The 14,164-nt window shown below is 39.1% G+C and overlaps 1 protein-coding gene across 6 annotated transcripts in view; it reads right to left on the bottom strand.

Moving 5' to 3' along the window:
• Positions 1–14,164, bottom strand: part of REPS2 (RALBP1 associated Eps domain containing 2) — a 213,469-nt gene that overhangs the window by 58,632 nt on the left and 140,673 nt on the right. For all 6 annotated transcript variants that reach the window (XR_007460453.1, XM_049643524.1, XM_049643519.1 and 3 more), the window contains one exon: positions 201–262. Coding sequence is in view for 5 of the 6 variants with exons in the window: in XM_049643524.1 (XP_049499481.1) it covers positions 201–262 (62 nt within the window). In the remaining variant the exon portion in view is untranslated. The remainder of the gene's footprint in view (positions 1–200; positions 263–14,164) is intronic.

The raw sequence follows: 14,164 nt of genomic DNA, 5'->3' as shown, positions 1-14,164 counted from the left end.
AACTTCCACTTTTCTACATGAGGTTGAGGGACTGGCTAGATAAGAAGAAATTCAACCGCTCTCTCCCCTCTTTGTCCAGATGTCATCTTGGGAATGTGACCAGCCAGTTCTGTGGCTATCAACCCTTGCCAAGGAAGCACAGTGATAGGACCACTTCCCTAGTACCGAACAGTTCACAGAAATCAACTTCTGTCTCCTACCTGTGATGGACAAGGTCTTGGAGGGAGCGCAGGCGGCGGAGGTAACAATCCTGACTTAGTAGCTGAAAAGAAAAACACATGCTGTTAAGAATTCCCAAACACAAAACAAATACCCCTCCACTTCTTAACTAGGAATAGCAATTGCAGTTAACATGTTTAAGTTATTAAAATCCATCTGAAGGCTTAATTTAAAAAAAAGCACATGCTATTTCTAATCCCTTTTTCATGTGGATCCTACCTTCTCCAAATCCAATTATTTATATAGGCTGTTGTGATTAAGACCATATAAAACAGTAAGGAAAAGACACCTTTTGATCAAAGCACTGGAACCCAGCACGGGAAAGGCGGTCAATCCCTCATTATTCTGATGTTAATTATTTAGTTTCAAATCATCTAGGCCCTTAGGTTTCTCTAACATGTCTCCCTCTCTCCCGGCCATTACACTGCTCATTAGCTCAGCAAGGAGGCTACAGAAACGAAGGGAGCCAGAGTTCCCGTGATGCAGCTCTACTGCCCTGTAAACGAGTAGGTCTGACAGCAGCAGGGGACGCTGGAAGAGACGGACTAAAATGATGTTTACAGACCCTTCAAAGATCTCGATTGCCTTTTCTCTCCCTGATCCTTATTAGCAGAAATAAGAAAATCTGTTTCTAAAATAATCTGGCCCCATTTGAAGGATGTTTTGAACGGAAGTTTCAGTCTAATTTTTTTTAAATTTTGTGAGATCTAGAGAAAATTTGAGTTAAGCCAAGAATGTCTGAATTATAACTTAACAATGAAAATAAACATCTGCTAGTGAATTATAAATCAAGTCCATAATCACACACAAGAAATAACTTTATTATCACACACTGGCAAGTTAAACCATATTCTTTACAAACTCCTTTAAAAAGCACACTGTGTTCTATATAACCGTACACAGCTTATTGGCAATTCTATATGTGTGCTAATATTTGGACAATTTTCTGTGACTTAAAAATAAATCATAGCAATGTGCCAAGAACATAAAAGTTTTTTGTAAATCACTTTTGATCTGACCTAGCTAGACCAGACATGCCCAAAGATGGAGTTTGGGGCTTTCCACAAAGGTAACTTAAGAGTAATTTCACAGAGATTTGCATTCTGAGCCAGGGCAGAGATATGGTACAACCATGTGGGTCCACCAATGACCTCTCTCAATCTGTCTCTCATTAAAATTTATGAAACACATCAGCGGGTCAAAACTCCAGTGGTGGTAAGACCTTGGACAGTCTTCAATAACAAAGCGTGTAGCAGCAGAAAAACAAAAGCCTCAGGAATTATCCATCTCAGGGTCCCAACTCTAAAGGTCCTCAGGATTGGGCCTTTAAATTACCGGTTTCTTTTAAAACAAAACTTGAAAAATCTACACGTGCTTTTATTTATTTTTTTTTTAATTTTTTTTTTCAACGTTTATTTATTTTTGGGACAGAGAGAGACAGAGCATGAACGGGGGAGGGGAGAGAGAGAGGGAGACACAGAATCGGAAACAGGCTCCAGGCTCTGAGCCATCAGCCCAGAGCCTGACGCGGGGCTCGAACTTACGGACCGCGAGATCGTGACCTGGCTGAAGTCGGACGCTTAACCGACTGCGCCACCCAGGCGCCCCTACACGTGCTTTTAAAGGAAAAGCCTTGCACCAGAACAAACTGTGTGTTAAAAATCACCCTTTATTAACAAAAGAGGCCTAAGAATCGATAAGCCACTTAATTAAACTTCTCCTTCCAGCCAAGAGGGAGTAACAAAGACCAGATTTATCCTCCCATTTGAAACAGCCAAAAACAAACACGTTTTTTATATGAAACAACAGTTTTCAACACTAGAACAAAACACAGAAAACGACAGTTTTCAAGACACTAGGAAACCAAGCAACAAAAGACAGTGATCCCTGAGAGGCAGGAAACCAAGCAGGTGAGTTGTGGGTCTCACTGTTCCCGCTTAGTGTACTCGGATACAGGACCTACACATCATATTCAGGTCTGGTGCAGTTCATTTGTGCTATTTTTTAATTAAAAAAACAAATGCCCTATCTTTATAAAAGATGGTATGAGGGTGTTTCTGCATATACTTTTGGATAAAATCGTATCACCTACAAACATGAACAGTAATTCTGTTGCCTCTTTTCAGTACCTTTACCTATTTTGTGTTTTTTATCTTACCTGGCAAGAACATCTACTATAAAGTTGACTTGTAATGATCATATGGGCATTCTTACCTTCTTTTGATCTCAAAGGTAAGGCTGTCACTATTTCACCATTAGTATGGTACTTTCCATAGGTTTCTTGTAGAAATGCTACAACGAATTATGAAAATTCCCACCTGTTGAGATTTTTTTATAATTTGTTGATGATTTTTAACCAAAGTTGCATCTCCATCCACTGAGATGATGGTATGATTTTCCCCCTGATAATTAGTTAATATGATAAATTACATTATACATGTTTAAATGCGAAAGCACCCTTGCCAACCTACGATAATCCCAACTTGGTCAGGTTTTTAGATCTGCTAGATTTAGTTGGCTAATATTGTGCTTAGGATTTTTTTGCCAACCATATTCATAAATGAGACTGTGATCAGTAAGTCTCCTTTCTCATGTAGTTGTCTGTTAGGCCTGATTCAGCCAGAAAATGTTCCCCATGTGTGCTCGGGAACAGGCTGTGTAAGATTGAAGATTGTTTTTGTTGCTAATGTTGGATGTCAGGTACAACTTGCCAGCAGAACTATCTGGGCCTGAAGTTTTGTTTGAAACAAGATTTTTAATGATTTCATTTCTTTAATTGTTACAGGATTATTCAGACTTTATAATTCTTAAGTCAGTTTTGAGAAATTTTATTTTTCTAGACATTTATTGTCTAAATGCTCATATTTATTGCCATAAAGGAACTCTTACGCCCTCCTCTACTCATCTTTTTTTTAACGTTTTATTTATTTTTGAGACAGAGAGAGACAGAGCATGAACGGGGGAGGGGCAGAGAGAGAGGGAGACACAGAATCGGAAGCAGGCTCCAGGCTCTGAGCCATCAGCCCAGAGCCCGACGCGGGGCTCTAACTCACGGACCGTGAGATCATGACCTGAGCTGAAGTCGGACGCTTAACCGACTGAGCCACCCAGGTGCCCCAACTCATCTTAATCTCCGTGCACCTAACTTTTGTTTTTGATTCCTCATACTATTTGTATCATCACTCTACTTTCCCTTCACTGAGCTCACTTGACATTTGACCATTTTATTACTCTTTAAAAAAAAAAACAAAAAAAACTTGGGGCACCTGGGTGGCTCAGTCGGTTAAGCGTCTGACTTTGGCTCAGGTCATGATCTCGCAGTTTGTGAGTTCAAGCCCCGTGTCGGGCTCTGTGCTGACAGCTCAGAGCCTGGAGCCTGCTTCAGATTCTGTGTCTCCCTCTCCCTCTGCCCCTCCCCCTCCCCCACTCTCTCTGTCTCTCAATAATAAATAAACGTTAAAAAAATTAAAAAAAAACTTTCCTGAGCCTCTGTATTGCCTGCCTTCTTTGTTTCATTAATGTCTGTTCATCTTGCATTTTCTTTCTTTAGGCTTATCCTATTGTTCTTTTTCTAGCGTAAAAACAGTTGCCGAGCTCAATTTCCAGTGTTTCTTCTTTTCTAACATAAGCATTTAGCGTTACAAATTTTCTTCCAAGAATCACAGGTTTTTGATATGTTCTCATTCAGTTTTACAACTTTCCTAATTTCCATTACAATCTCTTTTATGATAGTACCTTCCGTTTGAAATTCATCCTTTAGAATTTCTTTCATTGAGCGTCTGTTAGTAGCAAGCTTACTCCGTTTGTGGGACTGAAAGTCTTTACTTCACCCTCATTCTTAAGAGATTATTTCCCTGGGTCTAGATTCTAGATAGACAGCTACTTTCTCACAGCACATTAAAAATAACATTTCGCGGTCTTCCGGCCTCCATTGCTGCTGCTGAGGAGTCAGGTGTCCATAGAATCGTTTTTTGCTAAGTAGTCGGTCTTCTCTGCTTGTGGTGCTCTGCAGTACTGAACCTGACGCTGAGTCTGCCTAGTTCTTCATCTTCTTTTTCTTTCAACACCTACTGAGCTTCACTGGAATTTCTAAACCATGTGGCATCCCGTTCATTCTGGGAAACTCTGAGTGATTCCTCAAATACTGTCTTTCTGCCAGTTTCTCTACCTCTCCTTCTGGAGCTCTTTGTCTAAACTGTGCTGTGTTCTGGATAATTTTCTAATATCTACTGTTCCATTGACCAATTCCCTCTTCAGCTGCGCTTAATGTCCTGTTAATCCTGTCTTTAGGTTTATTTCAATGACTGTTTCACTTCTAGTTCTATTTGATCTTTTTTCAAAGGGGTTTTTTTCATTTTTATAATTTCTTGGCTATGTACTCATTTTCTCCATCTCCTTTTTTCCCCAAATTATTAAACATATTTATGTAACAGTGTGTGTCTGATAATCCCACAATCTGAGGCCCTTGTATTTGCTACTATTTTGCTGCTCCTGCTATCTATTTCTCCTACTGGTCTATTTCCTAGAGTGCCTGGCAACCTTTGACTCTAAATGCATATCCCTTGAAACTTTACCTGAAGAAATACTTTGGGCTCTGTGTGGAAAGTGGGTTCCTTCTCTACCGTCTGCCAGAACCAGAAACTTGAAGGCACTTACCAACTTGGGATCACTTTAAACTATAATCTTGGCCTGATACTGTGTAAGATTCCTAGTTTCTTTACTATCCTGAAATTTATTAAATGCCCCATATAAGACTTTTGAGTATAGATAGTAGCTTGAATATGTACAACTAATCTCACTCTTACCTCATTAATAGTGAAAAGAACTGTTTAAACTTTCTTGTTTAAATTTGAAACTAGGAAAAGAGATGAGTGGCTGATGCCTAAATCAGCAGTAGAGAAAGCAGAGACTAATCAATTTGTACCACACAAGCCCCTCAGTTTTCAAGAATCAGTGACATCAAACTCCTCAGGAAGTAGGGGTAAAATGAAGAAAGCAATAAAAAATAAAATTAACTAACAGTTGAATCCTACTTCCTACCCTTTAGAAGGGCATACCTTCACAATACCCTTGAAGATCAGGTTCCAGCTATACCTCATGCAGCTTTTGGCTTCAGCATCCCTGCTCCTGTGGTCCCCTCTACCTGTAGTATCCATGCCCTACCCCTACTTCACCTTAATAGCTCAGAATATAGTAGGTATCCAACAAATATCTATTTGAACTAATCTAAGAACTACAGGACCATGATCCATCAGAGCAGTTAGATCCTAAGATATTTCTCCCACATTCTGCATATTTGCAGCATGTTTCCCACTCCAGCAAAAGGCTAGAAATATTTTTCTTCTCCAGGGAGGACACCTGGCCGAGATGAAGGCATGAAGCCATACTGAAAACAGGGGGATCTAATAAATATATGAATTCTGGATGCTGAGACTTCCAACCCAATTCCTCTCTGCTCTCAAACTTCTGTATCCAGAGACTGAAAGAAGTGCTCCAGGGAACTGGACCAGCCAAGAAGGAAGATCTAGATACCAACATTCAGAGATCTCCAACAAGTCATATCATTCTACCATGAAACCCAAAGGTGGCAAGTCCTATCCATTTACCCGTATAGTCCAATGAGCTTTTTCACCACCTTTATTTTGTTTTTAAGTTTATTTATTTTGAGAGAGAGGGAGAAAGAGAGAATCCCAAGTAGGCTCCACATTGGCAGTGCAGAGCCCGATGTGGGGTTCAATCCCACAAATCGTGAGATCATGACCTGGGCCAAAACCAAGTGTCAGACACTTAACCAACTGAGCCACCCAGACACCCCTACCCCTTTTCTTAAATAGAAACAGATGATGAAGTATTATCAGATAGCTGCAGAAAATTTCTAATCTAAGAGCAGTAAGAATAGAAAAAGTTAATCTAAAGAGACAGAGTAGATCTATATTAGGAGAAAAAATTTAATGTATATTAGTATCATCATAACAATCATTCAGTTTATTCCAGAAATATTTAAACATTTACTATGTGTCAGGCATTGTTCAGAGTCCTGGGAAAACATCAGTGAAAAAAAAACAGGAAAAAAGGCCTACCCTCATGAATCTTTATTCTACTGAGAAGACAGATAATGGGGTGGAAGTAAGGAATGAAATTTCTAAGAGTCATTAGGGAAATCCTCAGTAAAAGGTAAGAGAGATTATTTGCAAAGATGAAATACTCAGATGCTATTGAAAAAAAAAAACCAGTCAAATAATTAAAAAGAGCACCTGGAAATTAAAAACGTGAGAGCAGAAATGGAAAGCTTAATAGAAAGGTTCAAAGATAATATAAGGATATCTTAAAGAAAGTAGGATAACATCCAAATAAAAGTTCCACAAAAAGAGAGTAAATAGCTGGCATAAAAAGAGACACTCAGATCAATGGAACAGAATAGAGAACCCAGAAATGGACCCACAAACGTATGGCCAACTAATCTTTGACAAAGCAGGAAAGAATATCCAATGGAATAAAGACAGTCACTTTAGCAAGTGGTGCTTGGAAAACTGGACAGCAACATGCAGAAAAATGAACCTGGACCACTTTCTTACACCATACACAAAAATAAACTCAAAATGGATGAAAGACCTAAAGGTAAGACAAGAAGCCATCAAAATTCTCAAGGAGAAAGCAGGCAAAATCCTCTTTGATCTTGGCCGCAGCAACTTCTTACTCAAGACGTCTCTGGAGGCAAGGGAAACAAAAGCAAAAATGAACTACTGGGACCTCATCAAAATAAAAAGCTTCTGCACAGTGAAGGAAACCATCAGCAAAACTAAAAGGCAACTGACAGAATGGGAGAAGATATTTGCAAATGACATACCGGATAAAGGGTTAGTATCCAAAATCTACAAAGAACTTATCAAACTCAACACCCAAAAAAACAAATAGTCCAGTGAAGAAATGGGCAAAAGACATGAATAGACACTTCTCCAAAGAAGACATCCAGATGGCCAACCGACACAGGAAAAAAGGCTCAACATCACTCATCATCAGGGAAATACAAATCAAAACCACATTGAGATACCACCTTACACCTGTCAGAATGGCTAACATTAACAACGCAGGCAACAACAGATGTTGGCAAGGATGAGGAGAAGAGAATCTCTTTTGCATTGCTGGTGGGAATGCAAACTGGTGTAGCCACTCTGGAGAACAGTATGGAGGTTCCTCAAAAAATTAAAAATAGAACTACCCTACGACCCAGGAATTGCACTACTAGGTATTTATCCAAGGGATACAGGTGTGCTGTTTCGAAGGGGCACATGCACCCTCATGTTTATAGCAGTACTATCAACAATAGCCAAAGTATGAAAAGAGCTCAAATGTCCATCGATGGATGAACAGATAAAGAAGTTGTGAGATATATATATATATATATATATATACATACACACACAATGGAGTATTACTTGGCAATCAAAAGGAATGAAACCTTGCCATTTGCAACTATGTGGATGGAACTAGAGGGCATTATGTGAAACAAAATTAGTCAAAGACAAGTATCATATGACTTCACTCATATGAGAACTTTAAGACACAGAACAGATGAACATAAGGGAAGGGAAGCAAAAATAATATAAAAACAGGGAGGGGGACAAAACATAAGAGACAAATATGGAGAATAAACAGAGGGTTCCTGGGGGGGTTGTGGGAGGGGGGATGGGCTAAACGGGTAAAGGGAATTAAGGAATCTACTCCTGAAATCATTGTTGCACTATATGCTAACTAATTTGGATGTAAATTTAAAAAATAAAATTAAAAGAAAGAGAGAGAGAGAGAGAGAGAGAGAGAGTAAATAGCAGGAAAAAAAAATCACCTAGTCCAAGAAAACTTCCTAGAAATGAAGAATACGAGTTTCTAAATTAAAAGAGCCCAGAGTGCCCAGGACAACGGAAGAAAACAGACCCAGGGCAAGGCACATGGATATGAAATTTCAAAATAAAAGATTCTACAAGTTTCCTGCAGGGGGTGGAAGAGGAGGGGAGGCTGCATCCAAAGGATCAAGAGTCCAAAAGGTTTTAGACTTTTAAGATACCACTGGAAGCTAGAATTCATTGGAACAATGCCATGAAAATTCTGAAGAAAACTGATTTCCATCTGATGGCTTTCCCCAAAAGAGCAGCCTGCATGATGGTTCAAGTAAAGGTATTTTTAGACATTCAGGGTCTTATATTGAGCTCCATGCACCCTTTCCAAGAAACTACTCAAGGATGTGTTCTACCAAAGCAAGAGAGTAAACCAAGAAAGAGCAAAAGATGAGAACAGGATAAAAGAGATCCAACATGGGAGAAAGAAGAAAATCCTTGGATGACACAGATGGGGGATGCCATGATGAAAACTAAGTATGAGGCACAGAAGACAATCACTCTACATTTCTTCAAACAGATGAAACTAATACCTGTGTCAGAATTTCATAAAAGGAACTTTAGAAAATTGAGAGAGTCTGCAGTTGATTCAGGGCCAAGTACATTGAAAAGAAACAAGTTGATTATTCACTCCAAAGCCAACAAAAATCTGTCCAAGTAAGAAAAGTCAGTAATTTACTATATGGCTTACATAGCCATAATACTACCCTAAATACTACTGATCTAACCAAAATTCTAATATAACTGTACTGGGAAGGTGAAAGAGGAGAAAGATGCTAGAAAGGGAAGGCAGTAGATGATGACTAAAACTGGAAAGTCAACAAGAGGTTATACAAATATGTTATTTTGCAGTGTGAATACCAAAAGAATATAAAAAACTCTGTAGCAGAGTATATTCTCTCAAGTCTTGAGATTCATCAATAGCCTTGGAGGTACTTCCCAGACTTCAGTGTGTCCCCTCAATTCAGCACGGAGCCCTGGGCCTTCCCTTCCACCATATCAGGATACCAGATGAGATTATTCACTTTTCCAGCTTTTTCCCTCTCTTTCCAGAAGTCATGTCCACTGACCCTCGATCAAGAGAAGGTGAAACTAAGAGCACCCACTCACTTTACTTCACTCCAGATTTGGAGTATCAATAAGAAATCTCAAGATTTGCCTACTTGCACACACAACTTCTAGAAGGAGGCAGGCAGAGTCAAGAGTGCGCCCAAAGCCTCGGGTTTCCCCTTAGCTGCCACTCTTTCAAAAAAAAAAAAAAAAGGCATGAGCTCCTGCATCTTTGCCTATTTGGTTCCTGCTGAAAAATCTCTTCTTTGTGTTTATGACCGTGTTCATTTCCTTTAACAATAAGTGATATTAATCTAGGTTCATTGTACCAATTTTAAATCCAGTTCATCTTTTTATCTCCCACAGCACCTAAACACACTGCCTTGTGCATAGTAAGTATTCACATGGTGCATGAATAACTGAAACTGAATTTAGTAAAATAATCTCCTCTTATAATAGTTTCAGTCCATTCATGACCTTAAATTGGATTCAAGTATTTTATCCAGCATGTCCTAATCAATTTTAAAGAGAGAAAATGTATACCTTCATGCAAAGTGAAACTGGAAAAATACTTTGGCTGAGTAATCTAGCACACACATGCAAAAGATGACAACGTACCTGTTAAGAGTAACACCTGCTTGCCCGGAAGGGAAGAGAAGGAAAGAAGAGGGGAGGAGAACACTTTTGACGCATACATTAAAAGCTACCATCCTCATGAAGCAACTGCAGGTTTATTCCTAAAATCTCACAGTTAACAGGTCGAACACCAGGTATCAGCAAGGCTCTGTCAAATCAAAAATTTTTTATAAGTTGGGGGGTGCCTGGCTGGCTCCGTCAGTTAAGCGTCCAACTCTTGATTTGGACTCTGGTCATGATCTCGCAGTCGTGGGATTGAGACCCACACCAGGCTCTGCGCTGGGCATGGAGACTGCTTAAGATTTTCTCTCTCCTTCTCCCTCTGCCCCTCTCCAGCTTGTGCGTGCTCTCTCCATCTCCCCCCAAAAAATAATTTTTGCATGTGTAATCAGAAAAAAAAATGATACCCAAATCCTGAAAACAAGATTTAAAAGTTCATAAAAGAAACTGCTATTTAATCCTAAACTCAAAAAACACATTAATAATTTCTGGTGTTTATTAATTTATTGAAAGATGTGCATTTTCTAACACTGATCTGCTGAATCTCAGGTTTCTAGTGTCTTCATCCCAAACTCTAACCTCTAAAATTCATCCTTTTATTATGCTAAGAAATTCCCAGACAGGGGCACCTGGGTGGCTCAGGTGGTTAAGTGTCTGACTTTGGCTCAGGTCACTATCTTGCAGTTCGTGAGTTCGAGACCCACTTGGGGCTCTGCGCTGATGGCTCAGAGCCTGGAGCCTGCTTCGGATTCTGTGTCTCACTCTCTCTCTCTGCCCTCCCCTGCTCACGCTCTGTGTCTCTCTCTCTTAAAAAGAAAAAAAGAGGGGCGCCTGGGTGGCGCAGTCGGTTAAGCGTCCGACTTCAGCCAGGTCACGATCTCGCGGTCCGTGAGTTCGAGCCCCGCGTCGGGCTCTGGGCTGATGGCTCGGAGCCTGGAGCCTGTTTCCGATTCTGTGTCTCCCTCTCTCCCTGCCCCTCCCCCGTTCATGCTCTGTCGCTCTCTGTCCCAAAAATAAATAAAAAATGTTGAAAAAAAAAAATTAAAAAAAAAAAAAAAAAAAAAGAAAAAAAGAAAAAGAAATTTCCAGACAAAATATTATTCATATATGTTACTATCTATATACTAATTTCCTTCAGATTTTTACAAAGCCCCAAATCAATGACTTAATGAAAACGTGTTCCAAATTACTAAGTGCAAATAAAGCAGATGTGGCGTTGGATAGCTGCAAGGAACAGAAAGTCAATTCTTCAGGGGAGTGAAACTTGGAATAAGTTCAGCTGTGAAAAGGCCTCCCATCCCCCCAAACTAGGAATATTTTATGAAGAAAATAAAAGCATTCAAATGCCAAAGAAAAAGAAAACACTTAAAGGATGGAAAATGTTGAAAGGAGTCTACCAGTGGGACCAACACTTTTAAGTATCAATCAAGTAGAGTTAGCCATAAGCAAAGCTTCAAGGATTTCATCAGGAAGGACCATTCCTCTTCTTGGAGTCCATTAAAATGGCTATTTCTTTGTAATAGACAATGTACTTCCTTTCCTTTCTAATCATAAAAGCACGTGTGAGTCTATGCCTATCTCCTAATCACCCAGTTACACACAGTGATGGGTTCGTAGGTCACACACACCTATGAGTATGACCAAATATTTGCCAGGAGTACTCTTCCAACAAAATAGCTGCCTCGATCCACTGACGAGGCCCCATTTCCCCCTGAACACACAAGCTTATTAAATTCTCTATTCAACACAATTATCTTTCACCAATTCAAAGACAGGAATTTACACATGACTTGGAATTTTTCAACAGGGAAAATATTAATGACTGAGTTGGTTAAAAAGTAATGAGGTCAAATTCAATTCTTCCACTTTGCAGATGAGAAAATTAAGGACCAGAGAAGTAAAAGGACATCATGAAGGCTACTATGATGCAGCAATCAGTATCACATTTTGAACCCATAGGATAGGTAATGGTAAAGAGCACAAAGGTCACTGGGATAGGGGATAAACAGCTGGACAAGTGTTACTGTATATCCAGGGAACAAGCACGTCAGAAAGTTGTAAAGTAAGAAAAGTACCGCAACTTCAAGGAACTAAAAGGATGCTTCTGAATATGCAATATACCACAAACTCAGATAAATGTTAGACACGATCTAAAAATGTGTCACTGTAGCAAATATTTAGCCTCCTGAGTCATGTGATTACCTCTACACAAGACTACATATGACTCCCTTGCTTTAAAAAATATTCAGGGGCACCTGGGTGGGTGAGTCGGTTGAGTATCTGACTCAGGATTTCAGCTCGGGTCATAACGCATGGTTAGTGGGATCGATCCCCACACTGGGCTCTGGACTGAGCTTGGAGCCTGCTTGAGATGCTCTCTCCCTCTCCTTTTGCCCCTCCCCCACTTTCACGTGCACGCACATGCTCTAAAATAAAAAATATTCAGTGGAGTACTGTCATAAGGACATACAGATCAATAAAGAAAATGCAGAGTCCACAAACAAACCCTTATATTTACAGTCAAATGATTTTAAACAAAGGAGCCAAGGCAATTCAATAGGGAGAGATTTTCAGCAAATAGTGCTGGATATCCACGTACGGACAAATGAACTTCTACCCTTACCTCATATTACATACAAAAATTAAATCAAAATGAATCAGAGATAGAAGCGCTAACACTGTAACATTTTTAGGAAGGATGAGTAGAAATGCTTCAAGACCTGGGGTGAGGCAAAGATTCCTTAGATATAGGACACCAAAAGCATAATCTGAACAGGACAAAATTGATAAATTGTACTTTACTGAAATGTACAACATTTTTGCTTCAAAATATACCATTAAGAAAATGCAAAGACAAGTCACAAAATGAGAAAATGTATTTGCAAATCATGTATCTAATAAATGGCTTGTATGCAGAATATACAAAGAACTCCAGAATACAGAATTCAACAAGAAGAAGACAAACACCCAATTTAAAAATGGATAAATGATTTTAGCAGACATTTCACCAAAGAAGATATAGGAATCATTAGTAAGCACATGGAAAGATGCTCAACATCGTTAGTCATCAGGGAAAAAGAAATCAAGAAATCAAAACCACAAAATGAAATACCACTTCCCATCTACTGAGATAGCTATAATTTTAAAAAATAGTAAGGTATTGGTGAAAATGTGAAGAAACAATAACTCTCGTACACCGGCTGGTGGAAATGTAAAATGGTATGGCCACTTTAAAAAATAGTTTAGCAGTTTCTTAAATTCACCATACACCAAGTAATTCCACTTGTAGGTACTATGCCAAGAGAAATGAAAACATATGTTCCCACAAAGACTTGCATGCAAGTGTTCATGGCAGCCTTATTCATAAAAGGTAAAAAGTATAAACTCAAATGTCCATCAAACTGAAGAATGGATAGACAAAATGTGGTATATCCATACAACGGAAAACTGTTCCACAATAAAAAAAATGAAATACTGATACATGCTACAACTTCGATGAACCTCAAAAACATCATACAAAATACAGAAAGCTAGACACAAAAGACCCCATAGTGTTATGATTTTATTTATATGAAATGTCCAGAAAAGGCAAGTCTATGGAAACTGGAGGTAGATTACTGGTTATCTGGGGCTGGGCATGGGTATTGACTGTAAACATGCATGAGGAATATTACTGGGGTGCTGAAAAGATTCTAAAACTGGAGTATAGTAACATCACAATTTGATAAATTTACCGGAAATCATGGAGCTGTACACTGTAAAACAGATGAACTTTATGGTCTGAAAATTACATCTCAATAGTTTTTTTAAAGCTAAGGGTGGGGGAAAAAAGTATAATTAATCATATGGGAGAGAGAACATAAACAAAATGGGCCATAGTTGACCACTGTTGAGACCAGGGATTCAGTACACTATTCCTTTCCTTTTTTATATATATTTAAAGTTGTTAGGATGCCTGGGTGGTTCTGTTGGTTAAGGTCAGACTCTTGCTTTCAGCTTAGGTCATGATCTGAGAAATCATGTGAAATTGGGCCCCATGTTGGATTCTGTGCTGAGAGTGCAGAGCCTGCTTGGGATTCTCTCTCCCTCTCTGCCCTTCACCCTCACCCCCACCACCACACGCACGCTCTCTCTCTCAAATAAATTTTAAAAAATAAAGTTGTTGATACTATATATGAGATATAAGATCTCCAAGTATTTATGAAGGCAAAACTTTTCTTTCCTGTCTAGCTAAAGAACCTCAGGAAATTGGCCCAACACTGTAAATCACATAAAAGAAAACACAGGAAAATACTATTAGTTTCTTGCATATAGTGGGCACCATATCTATTCTTCAATGCATCTCTTAACTTTAGGTGTATTATTAC

Source organism: Panthera uncia, chromosome X (genome assembly GCF_023721935.1).
Source record: "Panthera uncia isolate 11264 chromosome X, Puncia_PCG_1.0, whole genome shotgun sequence".
Classification (NCBI taxonomy): domain Eukaryota; kingdom Metazoa; phylum Chordata; class Mammalia; order Carnivora; family Felidae; genus Panthera; species Panthera uncia.
This window is presented reverse-complemented; position numbering and strand designations above follow the sequence as displayed.